At 51.6% G+C, this 16,182-nt stretch overlaps 1 protein-coding gene across 1 annotated transcript; it reads right to left on the bottom strand.

Moving 5' to 3' along the window:
* Positions 1-6,378: 6,378 nt before the first annotated feature.
* On the bottom strand, positions 6,379-14,817 carry STOML2 (stomatin like 2). The gene is made up of 9 exons (XM_082242166.1): positions 14,041-14,817; positions 12,329-12,428; positions 11,772-11,830; positions 11,389-11,490; positions 10,687-10,821; positions 9,843-9,987; positions 9,119-9,198; positions 7,772-7,900; positions 6,379-6,630 (listed from the first exon to the last, which is right to left on the bottom strand). The coding sequence occupies exons 1-9, from the start codon at positions 14,203-14,205 to the stop codon at positions 6,484-6,486; spliced, it is 1,062 nt and encodes a 353-aa protein (XP_082098292.1). The 5' UTR covers positions 14,206-14,817; the 3' UTR covers positions 6,379-6,483.
* Positions 14,818-16,182: the final 1,365 nt, after the last annotated feature.

Below are 16,182 nucleotides of genomic sequence, written 5' to 3'. Positions count from 1 at the left end.
AGTGGTTGTTTGCGGTGCAGCATTTTAAAATTTCCTAGTAGGATGGAAAGGTAGTGCAGGAGAGGGGCTCAGAGATACCGAAGTCAAGAAGACGTCCTAAGAACAGCAACAACAGGCAGCTCATCACTCTGCAAAGTTCTTGTGTCCCTGAACCTCTCCCTTCACCGCCGGCTGAGCCAACAGGGACTGAAGCCTGTTTCCCTTTTGTGATGGTGCATCGAGAGCCCCCAACACTTTCACTGGGCGCTTCTTGTCCACTCCAACCTCGAGCTCAAGGCTAGCTCACACCAATAGATATTCCCCACCATGGCTAGAACACCTGGTCGGGAACAGATGGCAGGTCCTATAGCAGAGAGCACTCAGGATGGGGCCCACTGGATGGCACCAAGGAGAAAGGCACCGCAGGGTTGCCACTGAGCCACAGGCCTCTTCCCCAAGCAGACTGCGCTCTGCCAGGATCTGGTTATGGTGTGATGAGGAGCTCCAGCTGCCATGCAGAGCTCGCCACCGATGCTGCACAGGAGAGGGCAGAATGAGGGCAAGAGGTGGGGGCTGTAGGAATGATTGTTGGGTTGGGTAGCTCACTCACAGATAAGGCCACAGCTGTCTGAACATCTTTTGTCTATGTGATGGCCTGGGATTCCGAGTCTGAGAGTGAACCGGAGGAATCCCAGCCGGCACAGGAGTCCCCGCCTCCAGGGCTGGCTGAACTGGGGCAAGGCCTAGATGCTGAGGAGCCTGCACCTGTGACAGATCCTCAGGGGCAGGTACCAGGTGAAGCCATTCTGGCCCCAGAGGTGCTGGAGGACTCAGTGGCTACAGGTGAGCCTCCCCCGGGGCCCAGTAACCCTTCGGCCTCTCCTGAACTGCAGAGGCTTAGGGCAGAGAGGCAAAGGGAACTGGTCTCTCCCAGGAGGAGTGCTCGCCTTAAGGCCAGGAGAGGCGGGGCTCCTGGGGGCCGGGACCGCCCCCAGCCTTAGAAGAAGATAAAGGTCAGGCAGCCCGGTCCCAGGTTGCAGGAGCAACGTCGTTGTGGAGTACCTGCTTTACCCAGACCTAGACCTGCACTCCCGGTGTGCCTGTTCCTCGCCTGGCTCCCTGCTTCTGCTCTACCAGCGTTCCTGCTTCCCCGCCTGGCTCCCTGTTTCGGACCTCGCGTCTCATCTAGTGATCGTCTACCCGGCTAGTGACTCTGGACTGAACTTCGGCTACGGTATTAGTACCTCCCCCCCCCCCTCGGGACCAGCACAGTCTAACCTTTTGCGGTCTCAGCAGTCCGCCGTGTCCTGTCTGTGACAGTTGTCTCTGAGACCTTTGTCTCCTTCGTCATACACTGTGCAAGGGGAAAATGACACGGTGGAAACAGGTGCCAAAATAACTTTGCACCACCCCACGATCTCGGGACTGGAAGATGTGTAAAGGTCACACCCAAAATGTATCTGTCTGAGGACTTCCGGGTTAGCGCCATCCGCAATGGCGGAGTTCCTCTGACCGAGAGGAACCCGCTCTGTGAGAATCGGGTCTTTCCGCCGCGGCGAAGGCGGGGACCCCTTAAAAATCCCAGGCGGAGGAAGCCTGGTAACGTGGGATTCGGCGGGCACCAAGAGCACCTCCCCTACTCGCGGGGAAACCCATTTTGGGGCTCCGGAGTGAAGTGGGGTGAGCGGCGTGGTGCTTCGAACTGATTGCTACTTTCACGGAGTGAAGCCTTACAGCTGTTGCCGGAGAGCGCTGACTTTTTCCTGTGGACAATTGGATTTAAAAGTAACTACCCGTGAGTAAAGTGAAGAATTGGAGTTTTAAAAGTTGAATTAATTTGGCACTGAAGCGGGAAGGTCTAAACCGGAAGTCCGCCTTCCGCTTTGTAAATAGATTGAAGCAAAGACATTGCAAGCTAAAGTCTGGAAAGTCGTTTGCAAAGGACTAAATTTTCATCAGCTAAAAACACCAAACCCCCCTTGGAAGCAGGAGAAGAGGGGGGAAATCTTAGATTGTTTAAACCTGCAGGAGAGAGAGTAAAGAAAGATAAATTTCCACCGTCTTGAACCTGGGAACGGGGTGTCAGAGACAGACGCTTTGGCGAAGTTCATTGACTGTGAATAAAACGTTTTTTGACAGATAGTTAAAAAAGAGAAACATATTGATTCCAATGTTTCCTTCTGCATATAAAAAGGAATAAAATATCTGGAAAACGAAAGTAATTTTGTTGCTGGAGCTGCTTTCAAAAAGATGGATACAAACAGAAATTGTTTCCTCTAGAGGGAGCTTGTGATACTGTTGCCGGAGTCGATCTGGGGAATTTTACAGCTGCAGAGATTAAAGATCGTGGGAACCAGACATTGACCTTGAGCAAGAATGTGTCTAGAAGAAGTTTTAGTGCTTGCTCTTTGCAAGACAAGCACTTTACTGGAACAGCTACATGAAAAGATGGATTTGATGACTGTTGCAGTTAGCAATTTTGGACAAACGGTGAATACCTACATAGAAACTACTCAGGAACCATCTCAGGAATTTGCTTTGACAGGGCAAGTTGTGCAGGAGACAAAGGAGGAGGTTGTTGCTGAACCTCAAGTAATAGAAATGGAGAGAGCCGCAGCCTTGCAGGAAAATAAGTTGTTGTTTCTGACGACTGAACCTGGAGAAAGTCAGATTGGGAGAGATGGAGTACTGTTTGGTTTGGAGATGGGAAGCTGGATGGATCCCCCTATGCAGGGATGTTCTGACTTTTGGGATCTGGTTGTGGGCCAGGGGGAGTTTGGAGTTGTGGGGGCCCTTAACTTTAGAGGGACTTTGAAACATGCCTTCAAATATCTTTTGGATTTCAGTGCTGACTGTGGAGAGTGGGCTGACCTGTCGAGAAGGGATAAAGACATTGTCAAGTTGGAGTCTCCCAGAGATCTACCCCTCAGTGAGAAAGGAAGGAAATTAAGAATAAGATCAGAAGATAAAGTAAAGTGCAAGTATAAACATGAAGAAGACCTGCAGAAGGGACATGGAAAAGACTTAAGAGCCTCGGATAGAAGGTCACCAGGTTGATGGACTAGATGGAAGGGATGGAAAGGACTAACAAAACCCGAGACCAGGAAGAAGAGACGATGGATGAAGATTGGAAGAAAGTTTAAAAATTCATTTAGAGAATTATTGTAAAATTAACGAGTGTTAGAAAAATGCTGGAATGAAACTATTTGGCTTTAGTAGAAATACTATAAGGAATTATGTATAAATAAGTTTTAAGTTTTAAGCTCTAGGGCTTTTTATGGTAAGATAAGGTTAAAATAAATTAAGGTAATTTAATGATAGAATATAGTGAAAGATGGAAAGGATTTGCTGAGATAATTAATAATTAGAATACAAAAAAGGGAGGTGTGAGGATGTTGATGAAACAAGTTAACGAAAGATAAAGATTTGGGAATACTGGACTTGTTTTTAAATTTTTTGTTTTTCCTTTTTGTTGTTGTTGGTTTTGATGTATTGCGTGTTTTGTATTTTTCTTTTTTTCTTTTTATTGACTTGTATTGCTTAATTCCTTGTTTTTCTGATTATATATATATATATATATATATATATATATATATATGCAGGTTTTGGTGTCTTCGGGTGTCTTCCCGTGTAAGAGTCGGGGTGTCTGTGCGACGTTTCGACGAGGTCTCACTCGTCATCTTCAGGCTGGTGCTTTCGGCTTCTTGTTACTGGAACAGAGCAGAATCTGGTGTTTGAGTTCCTATAAATACTGTTGAGGGGTGTGGTGTATAGCCTCCAACGTTCTGGGCAGAGAGGAAGTTCCTAGATTAGTGTGCCTTTTCTTCTTTTGTTCCTTAATTACTTGAGGGATATCTTGAGTGATTTCATGAGTGATATTCTGAATACCACTGGGTGGGTCATTAAGTGTAGATTAGTTGCTAAAGCTTTCGTGTCTTGACCTCTTGAGCTTGTGAAGAGTTTTTCTGAGAAGATGGCTGTGCTGCATTTAGTTGTGCTCTGGCTTGGCTTCGTGTATAGGGGCGAGCTGTGGTTTTGTGCCTTGTGCCAGCCAGATCTGTGTAGGGATTGCAGGGGGGTGCAGCATCCGGAGGTGCCACTATAGTTTGGCTACTGGATGGAGTCTGTGATATGTCTGTGGAGAGGGTCTGGGTTTGGGTCTGGTGTGGTTGATTGGTGACGGCGTTCTGTGTGCCTCTGGTTCTGGTGTCGGTTTTTGTGGGGAGGGCTAATTTCCAGATGTCTGGCAGGCGGGACGTGTCGTCACGCTTGTTCATGTTGTGAGGGTGTTTCTCTATCTCGATGGCTTCCATGATTATTCTCTTGTGGTGATGTTCCATGTTAAAGAGCAATTTGGAATCTGCAAAATTAATTTCGTGTCCTGTTTCTTTCATGTGTTGGAAAAGAGAGGAAGTTTTTTCTTCTTTTTTGACGGCATTCTTGTGTTCTGCGATACGTGCATTTATTCGTCTGTTTGTTTGTCCAATGTACGTGGCTGGGCAGACTTTGCAGGGTATTTCATAGACCCCTTGGTTTTCCAGCTGGATTTTGTCTTTTGGGTTTCTGAGGATATTGGTTATTTTTTGGTTGGTGCAGAAGGCTGTTTTGATATTGTGTTTATGGAGGATTTTGCTGATTTTGTCTGTAGTGCCCTTGATATAAGGAAGGAGGGCCATGCCATTGTTTTCTTCTGTGTCTTGGTTTTTGGGGGGTGTTTCCCAAAAACCAAGACACAGAAGAAAACAATGGCATGGCCCTCCTTCCTTATATCAAGGGCACTACAGACAAAATCAGCAAAATCCTCCATAAACACAATATCAAAACAGCCTTCTGCACCAACCAAAAAATAGCCAATATCCTCAGAAACCCAAAAGACAAAATCCAGCTGGAAAACCAAGGGGTCTATGAAATACCCTGCAAAGTCTGCCCAGCCACGTACATTGGACAAACAAACAGACGAATAAATGCACGTATCGCAGAACACAAGAATGCCGTCAAAAAAGAAGAAAAAACTTCCTCTCTTTTCCAACACATGAAAGAAACAGGACACGAAATTAATTTTGCAGATTCCAAATTGCTCTTTAACATGGAACATCACCACAAGAGAATAATCATGGAAGCCATCGAGATAGAGAAACACCCTCACAACATGAACAAGCGTGACGACACGTCCCGCCTGCCAGACATCTGGAAATTAGCCCTCCCCACAAAAACCGACACCAGAACCAGAGGCACACAGAACGCCGTCACCAATCAACCACACCAGACCCAAACCCAGACCCTCTCCACAGACATATTACAGACTCCATCCAGTAGCCAAACTATAGTGGCACCTCCGGATGCTGCACCCCCCTGCAATCCCTACACAGATCTGGCTGGCACAAGGCACAAAACCACAGCTCGCCCCTATACACGAAGCCAAGCCAGAGCACAACTAAATGCAGCACAGCCATCTTCTCAGAAAAACTCTTCACAAGCTCAAGAGGTCAAGACACGAAAGCTTTAGCAACTAATCTACACTTAATGACCCACCCAGTGGTATTCAGAATATCACTCATGAAATCACCCAAGATATCCCTCAAGTAATTAAGGAACAAAAGAAGAAAAGGCACACTAATCTAGGAACTTCCTCTCTGCCCAGAACGTTGGAGGCTATACACCACACCCCTCAACAGTATTTATAGGAACTCAAACACCAGATTCTGCTCTGTTCCAGTAACAAGAAGCCGAAAGCACCAGCCTGAAGATGACGAGTGAGACCTCGTCGAAACGTCGCACAGACACCCCGACTCTTACACGGGAAGACACCCGAAGACACCAAAACCTGCATTCCTGTACCCGTGAAAATCTACGAAAGCATATATATATATATATATATATATATATATATATATATATATTCTTTTTTTCTTTTTCTTTTCCTTCTTTTTCTTCTTCTTCTCCTTCTCTCTTTTTTATTCTCTGTAATTTTAAACTTTCAATAAATATCATTTAAAAAACAAAAACAAAATGTATCTGTCTGGGTTTGCATATTGTGACAATAAAAGGAGCCGGCAGCTTGCTTGCAGCTCACCTGGGCGCAGCTCACCTGCATTACCAACTTCCCTTCAGGGGGACACATTCTGCTCCAGACCACAGGGGCAGGCTGGCAAACAGTAACCAAGACCCCTGTCCCGAAACCGCTAGGGTGGAGAGCGGACCTGCCCTCAGCCTCACGGCACCCCCAACCCTTCCTGGGTGCCAATGGGGCACGGACAGTTTCCTGCCAAATTCCTCTGCAGATTATTTGCGCCCTCCACAGGATTTGGGGCCGATGAGCCCAGGGCCTTCATCCTCGTGTGGTTGAAAATCCCAGTCCAAGACAAGCGAGGTTCCCCCCAGAACAAGGGGAGACGCTGGTTCCTGGCCATCTCCTTTTATTACATGATTAAATCCAAATTAGAAAATAATCCAAAGAGGGGAAGGACAAGAGTCCAAGGGCGGGGGGCAGGGGGGGTTTCTCCGTTAGCTGGTGCTCGGCTGCTGCTCCTGCTCAGTGTACTCTATGCTTGGGGGCGGAGGGGGGGCCTGGAGGGCGGGAGGAGCTGTGGCTTCCGCAGAGGCCGCCTTGGTGGGCTGGGGTTTGCTCAGGGAGCCATAGATTCCCATTGCCTGGCGAGAGAAAAGAGGGAGGGAGGGAGGGAGGGAGGGAGAGGTCAGAGCCCCTCAAAACAGCACATGGCATGGAGTACACAACACAGAAGTAGCTGGAATGATCTGCCCTCACTCTACCCAGCAACCCAGACTGCAGGCTGTTTTGCATTCTGCAAGAGGACCTCACCATACTAGCCCACCCCCACCCCAAGGGGAAATGGAGCCCTGGAGTGGATGACAACACACCGGTTATGCCGGGGGTCAGGTCAGAAGCAGGTTCAACTTGCAGGTCCAAAGTCAATCGTTGCTTTCCAGCACTGCAAGGCCCCTGCTCCACTAACCGGCCAGATCATAGCACCAGCTTCAATAATAATAATAATAATAATAATAATAATAATAATAATAATAATAAATTATTTATACCCCGCCCATCTGGTTGGGTTTCCCCAGCCACTCTGGGCAGCTTCCAACAGAATATTAAAATACAATAACCTATTAAACATTAAAAACTTCCCTAAACAGGGCTGCTTTCAGATGTCTTTTAAAGATAAGATAGCTGCTTATTTCCTTCACATCTGAAGGGAGGGCGTTCCACCACCACCACCGAAAAGGCCCTCTGCCTGGTTCCCTGTAACTTGGCTTCTCGCAGTGAGGGAACCGCCAGAAGGCCCTCGGCGCTGGACCTCAGTGTTTGGGCAGAACGATGGCGGTGGAGACGCTCCTTCAGGTCTACTGAACCGAGGTCGTTTAGGGCTTTAAAGGTCAGCACCAACATGTTGAATTGTGCTTGGAAACGTACTGAGAGTCAATGTAGGTCTTTCAAGACGGTGTTATATGGTGTGAGAAGCGCCCAGCTCTGATGGGATGAGGCTGCAAGATGCCTAATGGAGCCTCCTGAGCCGAGGTGAGGCATTCCTTCCACCAGATACTTCCTCTGTTCCTACCTCCCCAATCCCTGACCAACAAGGAATCTGCTGAATTCTTGCAGCCTTAGAAGCCTTAAGCGGCTGTTGTTTCATCTGCACGCAAGGATCTTTTGCTCTTGCGATGTTTGAGCCAATCTCCTTCCTTATTGGACTGCACCCCTGCAAGCTCCTGCCCTCCACTGGTGTCAGCGGATCCCAATCTGTCCGCCTGCCTCCTGGCACACCAAACTCACCTGGGCAACCATGCTGGACATGTCTCCCGTGCTGGATGGCAGAAGAATGGTGTTGGACTCTTTTGCTAGCTTGGAGAAGGCAGCCACATACTGCTCAGCCACAGACAGAGAAGCTGCACTGTTGCCGTTCTGGCAGGGAGAGAGGAGAGGAAGTGAGATGGTACGAAGACGCAGGAAAGAAAGACCAGGAGGAGGAAGAGAGGGAGAGAAATGTCCCAGAATGGGGCTCTCCTCCTCCAGCCTGCTTGGTGTCGAATAGAATAGAATTTATTATTTATACCCCGCCCATCTGGCTGGGTTTCCCCAGCCACTCTGGGCGGCTTCCAACAAAGTATTAAAATACACTAGTCTGTTAAACATTAAAAGCTTCCCTAAACAGGGCTGCCTCCTGATGTCTTCTAAAAATCTGGTAGTTGCTCTTCTCTTTGACATCTGCTGGAAGGGAGTTCCACAGGGCAGGTGCCACCACCAATAAGACCCTCTGCCTGGTTCCCTTGTAACTTGACTTCTCGCAGTGAGGGAACCGCCAGAAGGCCCTTGGCACTGGACCTCAGTGTCCGGGCAGAACAATGGGGGTGGAGACGCTCCTTCAGGTACACTGGACCGAGGCCGTTTAGGGCTTTAAAGGTCAGCACCAACACTTTGAATTGTGCTCAGAAATGTACTGGGAGCCGATATGGGTCTTTCAAGACCGGTGTTACGTGGTCCCAGTGGCTGCTCCCAGTCACCAGTCTAGCTGCTGCATTCTGGATTAGTAGTAGTTTCCGGGTCACCTTCAAAGGCAGCCCCACGTAGAGCGCATTGCAGTAGTCCAAGCGAGAGATAACTAGAGCATGCACCACTCTAGTGAGACAGTCCGCAGGCAGTGAGGGTCTCAGCCTGCGTTCCAGATGGAGCTGGTAAACAGCTGCCCTGGAGGCAAAATTGACCTCCATGGACAGCTGAGAGTCCAAAATGACTCCCAGGCTGTGCACCTGGTCCTTCAGGGGCACAGTGACGCCATTCAGGACCTGTCCCCCCAAAACAGTACTTCTGGTGTAACAGAAGACACCATTTTTGAGGGATGAGGAAGGACCAAATCAAGTCCCTATCCGTCTGCTTTGCAATCCAAGCACTTCCATCTTCTCTTGCCCAGACGAAAGACAAAAAGGGAGGCCGTTCTTAGGCTCCGGAGGGGCCTGGCATATCTCCTTCCTCCAGAGGAGCCGAGGGTGGCCACTTAGCCAGACGTTGGCTGCAAGGCCTTAGGAGAGCCGCTCCAAGCTGACACCAAGTGCATGCTGGGAAACTCCCTCCCAAGGGGTCTCCCCAGGCAGGTGCTTCCCTTGGGGACCCCCCCCCCATCACCTGCTGTGCCAGAGCAGCTGCCACGACTCGGATCGCTTCTGCTTTGGCCTGAGCCTTCACCAGAATGGCACTGGCTTCCCCTGGGAAAGGAAGACAAGGACTGTCAGGCAGGTTCAGGGGAGCCCCAAAGAACACGAAACCCCCCGACTCAGTTCACAGCACAAGCAGTGCAGTGGCCTCCTTTCACCAGGACCCCTTCCCCAATTACTCCAGACACTTCCCCGGGTGTAGGAGATAGGAAGGAAACGAGGCAACCTCCCCAAACCGTCTGGAAAGAAGCCCCGGTTCCCAAGGAGTGGGTGATATCCAAGCAGAAATAGGAGAAAGGGGCACCTCCTATGGGTCAGAGTTCTGCTGGACCATGGGGAACAATGTCGTCTTTGGTGGGTCGGGATCTGGCATCCTTTGCACAAGCAGCATCCCCCAAAATCCCACCTCTGTATTTCACAGCAGGTTTCTAGATCTCAAGGCAGATATCCTCCTTCAGGGATGAACTGTCATGCCTGCCCCACAGGACGGCTCTCTATTCCTTGGCCGAGACTCCTGGCTGCTTCCTGCTGCACATTTATCCTTTGCTCACGTTTCACCTCCTGCCCCTCATCCATTCCTCCCACAAGCACCAGCACCAGAGGCTCTGAGTTATGGGGCAGAGGAGGAGGGAGGCAGCCTCAGAGGTCTCCCTGCCCTTCTCTGCCTTTAACCGGGAGAGGCCTCCCGAGGTTACCGGAAGCCTGGTTGATCTGCTCCGCCTTCTCCGCCTCCGAGGCCAGGATCTGAGCTTGCTTCTTCCCCTCCGCCACGTTGATGGCTGACTCCCGGGTCCCTTCTGACTCCAGCACGGTTGCCCGCTTGCGTCTCTCGGCCTCCACCTGGAAGGGAAAGCGCTGCTTGGTGAGAGACCCGCCAACCTCCTGGCAGAAAAGCCGTGCGACCCTAAAGAGGAGCCCCGAGGCACACAGAGATCATCGCTCCCAGGATTGATGGCTCCCACACCACAGGCAAAAAAGTCCTGCGTTCCAGAGCCTGCGAGGACGGTACCCACGCCAGGGAGAGGGAAATGCAGCTGAGAAGCATCGCCAGGACAGACTGCGGAGTCCCGTTCCCAGTCCTCAGCCAGATCAGAGAAAGCAAGCTGGACCACGGGCGGAGGAGGCAGAGGGAATGGCAGTCTGCCCCCAGCCTCAATACAAAGAAAACAGAAAGAAAAGAAGAAGCAAGAAGTGGTAGAAGACATCAGGAAAAATGAAACAGAATTATGTAAGAGACCAGATGATGCAGAAATAAAGAAAAATATTAAAATACTACAGTCACAATATTCTATGATAATAAATGAAGAAATGGAATGGAAATTAAGATTAATGAAACAGAGAAATTTTGAGTTTGCTAACAAGCCAGGCAAATTACTGGCTTGGCAGCTAAATAAAAAAGAATGTGAAAGGACAATTAATCAAATCATAATTGGGGACAAAATAAGAAGTAACCCTAAGGAAACTGAAAAAAGATTTGCGGAAGTTTATAAAGAACTCCCTAAAGAAGTTCCCCCCGAGAGGCTTCCAGGGGCTGCTGACCTGCATCTGCATGGACTCCTTGACGCGAGGGGGAACGTGGATGTCCTTGATCTCATAGCGCAGGCACCGGATGCCCCAGTAGTCTGAAGCCTGGTTGATGGCGTCCACGATGCTGGCGTTGAGGTTTTCACGCTCCTGAGTGGGGAAATGTGGGGTCAGCGAGGGCGACAACCAAGGAAGCTGCCTGCTTTGCCCCAGGCCAGCCACCGCCTGCTCTGACCGGCAGCCATGCCACTCTGGAGTCCTGGGCAGGGAAGGACCTTCCTCTCCACCCCTGACCCTTTGCAGATGCTGGTGGCTGAACCCAGAACTGGCTGCAGGCAAAGTATGAGCTCAACCATGAATTCTTTCCCAGGCCTGGCTGTTCTCCAGCCCTCGCTGCCTGGGTGCTCTCACCAGCCAGAGGACCTGGCGAAGCAAAGCCTGTGCCCCAGATTCCTCAAAGCAGGCAACCACCCCCACTTCACCCAGGCTGTGCCACACGGGGCACCTGCAGCACACCTGAACCTCCTTGTATCATGCCGTATCCACACCCTGCAAGCTTTCTCTGCAGCTCCCCCAGAAACCCAGTCTGCCGCCCCTCCTGTTCTACAGCCCTGGTCTCCCGCAGAGCTCTGGCCTGCCCATTTCTACCCCCCAGTGCCAGATACACACCCCAGACCTCCCCCCGCCACACACATCCCCCCGCTTCCCGTGGCTCACCCGAAAGACTTTATCGAGGGTGAGCTTGCCCAGCTCAGACCTCATGGTGGTCTGGGCAAGCTGGGTGACGGCGTATTCAGGGTCCTCCACTCCGTAACTGGCCTAGAGAGGAAAAGCAGGAGGCAGAGGGATGGAACAGGAAGGCAGCACTGGCTGCCTGACACTCCCAGGGCCAAGGACAAAGGGAAAGGACAAAGGGAAAGACCTCGCCCCCTCCTGGCCCCAGAAGACGACAGAAAGCTCAGCAGACGCCCCCCTTCTTGGCCTCTCAGCTGCGCACCCCTAAACATGCACAAGGTTTACAAGAGCTGCCGAGATGGGGGGTGGAATCCTTTGCTGTGTCCCAGAGGGGCTCCTGGCTTGATTAGGCCACAGTCTAGTACCTTGTAGGGGTCCATGACTCGCAAGTAGAGGACGCCGTCGATCTGGAGGGTGACATTGTCTGCAAGGAAACAAGGAACAATTTCATGAGAACAAGGCAGAGGGCCCACCGCCCACGATGAAGATACAGAGAAGGCCCAACAGCAGGGGAACGAGGCAGCAAAAGACCTACGCTCAAGCAGGTGCAGGTACAAGCAAGAGTTTTCCCAACCAAATAGCGAAGGTCCTTCCAACACAGAGAACAGAAAGTCTAGGCCGCCCTTTGTTTGGAGAAGGGTTAAGAACCAGGCAATTGCTCTACAGACATCTGGTCAATATTTTCTGAGGTAGACCGATTCAATTTGCAAAGGCCTTGGATGAACACAGACAGACAAAGCTCTGTCTTCACACATGTAACTATGCAAAGGAAAACTAAAGAACCCGGGTTATCCAGCACTGGCAAGGTTTTGCTGGCCTGGACAGAGATGGACCACCCCACAAATTACCCACTCCAGGGCGGCCCCCAACTCAGCCCTGTCCGGCCCTTCCTCTCCTTGCCTCCCCAGCCAAATCTTCTCACCAAGGGTAACAGCCGACTGCTCTGGCACATTGATGACGATTTCCTTGAGGCTTTGCACGTAGCGAATGCGGTCGAGAAGCGGGATGAGGAAGTTCAGCCCCTGGCAAAAAGGGTTAGCAAAGGGGAAAGTATTTCTCCAGAACAGTCACCTCTTTCTCCATGCAACTAGTTGCTCCAGATTGCTGAATTACCTGAAAGCTGAGCTTACGTTTTACACTGCTGTAAACCAGGGGAGTGCAGACCCTGCGGCCCTCCAGTTCTTGCATGACTCAAGCTCCCCCCAGTCCCTGGGGCCAGGCTCCTATGCCTCCTGTCTTAAAACAGCCTCACTGTTTTCCAGTTTGGTTCCCAGGATTAATTTAAGGTGCTCACGCTAGAGTTTAAAGCCCTGAATGACTTAGGTGCCAAATATCTGAAAGGTGGCCTCCATCCCTACAAACCTTCTCAGGTGTTAAGTGCAGCAAAGGGAGTCTCTTGGTAGTTCCATCACCCTCAAAAGTGCAACGAATGGTGACCTGGGAACAGGCTTTCTCTGTAGCAGCCCCTCAGTTGTGAACTCCCTCCTCACAGTAGTGCATCTAGACTCTGTTGTACAGCTTTTTCCATATGCCAAAGAAACCTCTTTATGCTACCTTTTGACACATATAATTTTTTTGTGGGACTCACCTCTTCAGTTTTGTTTAGTTGATACTGTGCTGCTTTTGCTTGGAATTGTTTTAATTGCTTACTTTCCCAAAAGATATCCAGTTATTCACATGGTTGCAACTGATCAATCCCACGCAAGTTTCCTGTTAAAAACCGCCCCTTTGGAGATGCTATTTCCAGGCTGAACTTCAGGGGGGTATTTTTGACAGGAAAATAACACTGAAGAGTGAACTTCTGTGCAAGACACTGTCCCTGGAACCTGCACTTGCTGCTATTCCTTTTTTTTTTTAATGTCTGGGTAAAGGTAAAGGGACCCCTGACCATTAGGTCCAGTCGTGGCCGACTCTGGGGTTGCAGCGCTCAACTCACTTTACTGGCCGAGGGAGCCGGCGTACGGCTTCCGGGTCATGTGGCCAGCAGGACTAAGCCGCTTCTGGCGAACCAGAGCAGTGCACGGAAACGCTGTTTACCTTCCCGCCAGAGTGGTACCTATTTGTCTACTTGCACTTTGAGGTGCTTTCAAAATGCTAGGTTGGCAGGAGCAGGGACTGAGCAATGGGAGCTCACCCCGTCGCGGGGATTCAAACCAACGACCTTCTGATCGGCAAGTCCTAGGCTCTGTGGTTTAACCCACAGCCCCACCCGCGTCCCTTTAATGTCTGGGAGAAACCATCAAATGGTAAATATGTTAACTGCGTTGTCTAATCTAATTTCAGCATTTGTTTGTCTTTAAAGGGGCTACAGGACCCTTTACTTTAGTTAGCAATGAGCTCAATCTCCACTACCAGCCCAACCTGCACTTTCTACTTTCATCCAATGCCAGGCAACACACTCTGCTTCCCTCTTTTCCTTCCTTTCCCTCCTTCAGAAGAGGGGCCTCCATTTTGGCAGTCTTGTGAGGTTTTTTGTCCATTTCTCTACATAGGAAAGCCAAGGACACCCTAACTCTTAAAACTTGTAAGCCGGACTGCTGTTAAAACCCAGCTGGCACCCCACTGGTTCCTTAAAAGTCTCCCTTTGCAGATCCACCCCACCCCCCGATTGCTGAAAGCAGGACTGTTCCTTACTGGTTCCAGGATGCGATGGAACTTGCCCATCCGCTCCACCACCCAGGCTTCCTGCTGGGGCACAAAGAGGACCACCGTGTTCATAGGGAGGCTGGAGGACCGTCTCTGAGGCACTCTGGCCAGCCACACTGTGGGCACCGGCCGCCTGCTGCTCTGCAAAGACATTTGGGGGGAAAGTCTGAGAATGTGCAGAGAGAAGACTCCACCAGCTGTTGGGAGAAAACACCAGGGAGCACACAGAGGTATGTGAATGTGCCACCCCAAAGCTTCAGGCAAGTTTTGGCACGAGTTGCCCCATTTTAGGACCCACCTTATATTTTTAGGGTTGCTTCAAATTGCTTTTAATACTGTGCTTTAATGCTGCAACCCACCCTGGGACCTTAGGGTGAAGGGTGGGTAACATTCCTGCCTTTCTAGCCCACCTTTTTCTCCAAGGGGCTCAAGGCGGCATATACTTCGCTTCCCGTTTAATAACCACTTCAACCCCATGTGGCAGGCTAGGCTGGGAGGAAGCGGCCGAGCCCCAAGGTCACCCCCAGAGGTCTTAATGGCCGAGTGAGGGCGATGTGAACCTTTGCCAGGCCACAGTCCAACACTACCCGCTGCATCCCTAAACAAACAATAAAAAGCGGGTTTAGAAAAGCAACATCAGCCGGGACCCTTCCCCTAAGACCTACCACCTTCTTAGCCCCCCTGGCCACTGCTCTATGCCTCCCTCGAGGAGAGCAAGGGGGCACCGAGTGGTGGGAAGGATAAGGAATCTCCACCTCTGCCCCCTCTGGCTGCCCCACTCCCACCGGCTCCAGAGAAGGAGTCCCACAGCTCTGCCTCCCCCAGCCCACCCACCCCACCTGCAGCCTTTCCTAGCCCTCTCCTCCAATGCCTCTCCTGTGTGCTTTTATTGGAGACCCTGAGGATCCTCCAGCCCAACTCCAGCGAATAGATCAGGCTTCCTCAACCTCGGCCCTCCAGATGTTTTGGGACTACAACGACCATCATTCCTAGCTAACAGGACCAGTGGTCAGGGATGATGGGAGTTGTAGTCCCCAAACACCTGGAGGGCTGAGGTTGAGGAAGCCTGGAATAGATCCATGGAGATCTCGGGGGCGAAGAATATGTTGTCGAAACAGAGGCATAAAATGAAGGGAGTGGAGCCCCGCCCCGACCCCCCACCCCCCAGGGCCAGGCTTGCAGGGCAGGGTCTCTGCCCCGAGGAAGCAGCAGAAAGAGCAGCAGCAGCAGCAGCGAGGCCCCCCTTTTCCCCCCCCGCCCCCTCCCTGCCCCCTCGCCCACCTCCCGGAGGAGGACCCCCCGCGCCGCCCGCAGCGCCAGCATCTCGCTCTCGCTCGCCCTCGCCGCCGCGCCGCCTCGCTCTGCGCACGCGCCAACGCCGCCGCCGCCGGAAGCCGGTCCGGCCCCGAAAGCCTTCCGCCCGGCGCCAGGAAGAGGGCCGGCCAAGGCGCAGCGCCGGCTCCCGGGCGACTCCGGGGGGGGGCGACCTCGGCGCGGCCTCCTCTGGCTCGGCCCGCCGGGGGAAGGGAGAAACGGGGACTGCGCCGGCCTGAGCCGCCTCCGCCCCCAATGCCTCGCTCTCGCCCCGCACATGGCGGCGGAGGAGGCGCCGCGCCTGCTGCGAACGGGAACCGGACGTTGAGGAGAAAGGGCCGGCCGCCCGCGCGGGAGCGAAGCAGGTCACCTGCGGAACTCCCTGCCACGGGAGGCCGGGCACCTTCAGGGAGGAGGCGGGCGGGCGGGGGCTGGATGGTGGGGCCTCAGATCTGTTTCTTTCTTCTGTTTTGTATATGGCATAACTAACGTCTGTACAAATCGCTTGCTGAATTAACCCTGTGTTCTTTTCAAACAGGCACAGGCAAACTCGGCCCGCCAGATGTTTTGGGACTACAACTCCCATCATCCCTGACCACTGGTCCTATTAGCTAGGGATGATGGGAGTTGTAGTCCCCAAACATCTGGAGGGCTAAGTTTGCCTGTGCCTGTTGGAAAAGAAGGCTGGTTTCTGTCTTGGCTCTTGCAAATGAATCTGTCAGGAGCTTATGGTCCCAAACACTGCTATCTGCTCTTTGAAGTACAGTAGCTTAGATCAGGGGCCGGCAACCTAAGGCCCGGGGGCCAGATCCGGCC

This window comes from Podarcis vaucheri (assembly GCF_965113315.1).
Source record: "Podarcis vaucheri genome assembly, chromosome: 11".
Taxonomy (NCBI): Eukaryota; Metazoa; Chordata; class Lepidosauria; order Squamata; family Lacertidae; genus Podarcis; species Podarcis vaucheri.
The sequence above is the reverse complement of the archived record's forward strand: the minus strand, read 5'-3'. Positions and strand labels throughout refer to the sequence as shown.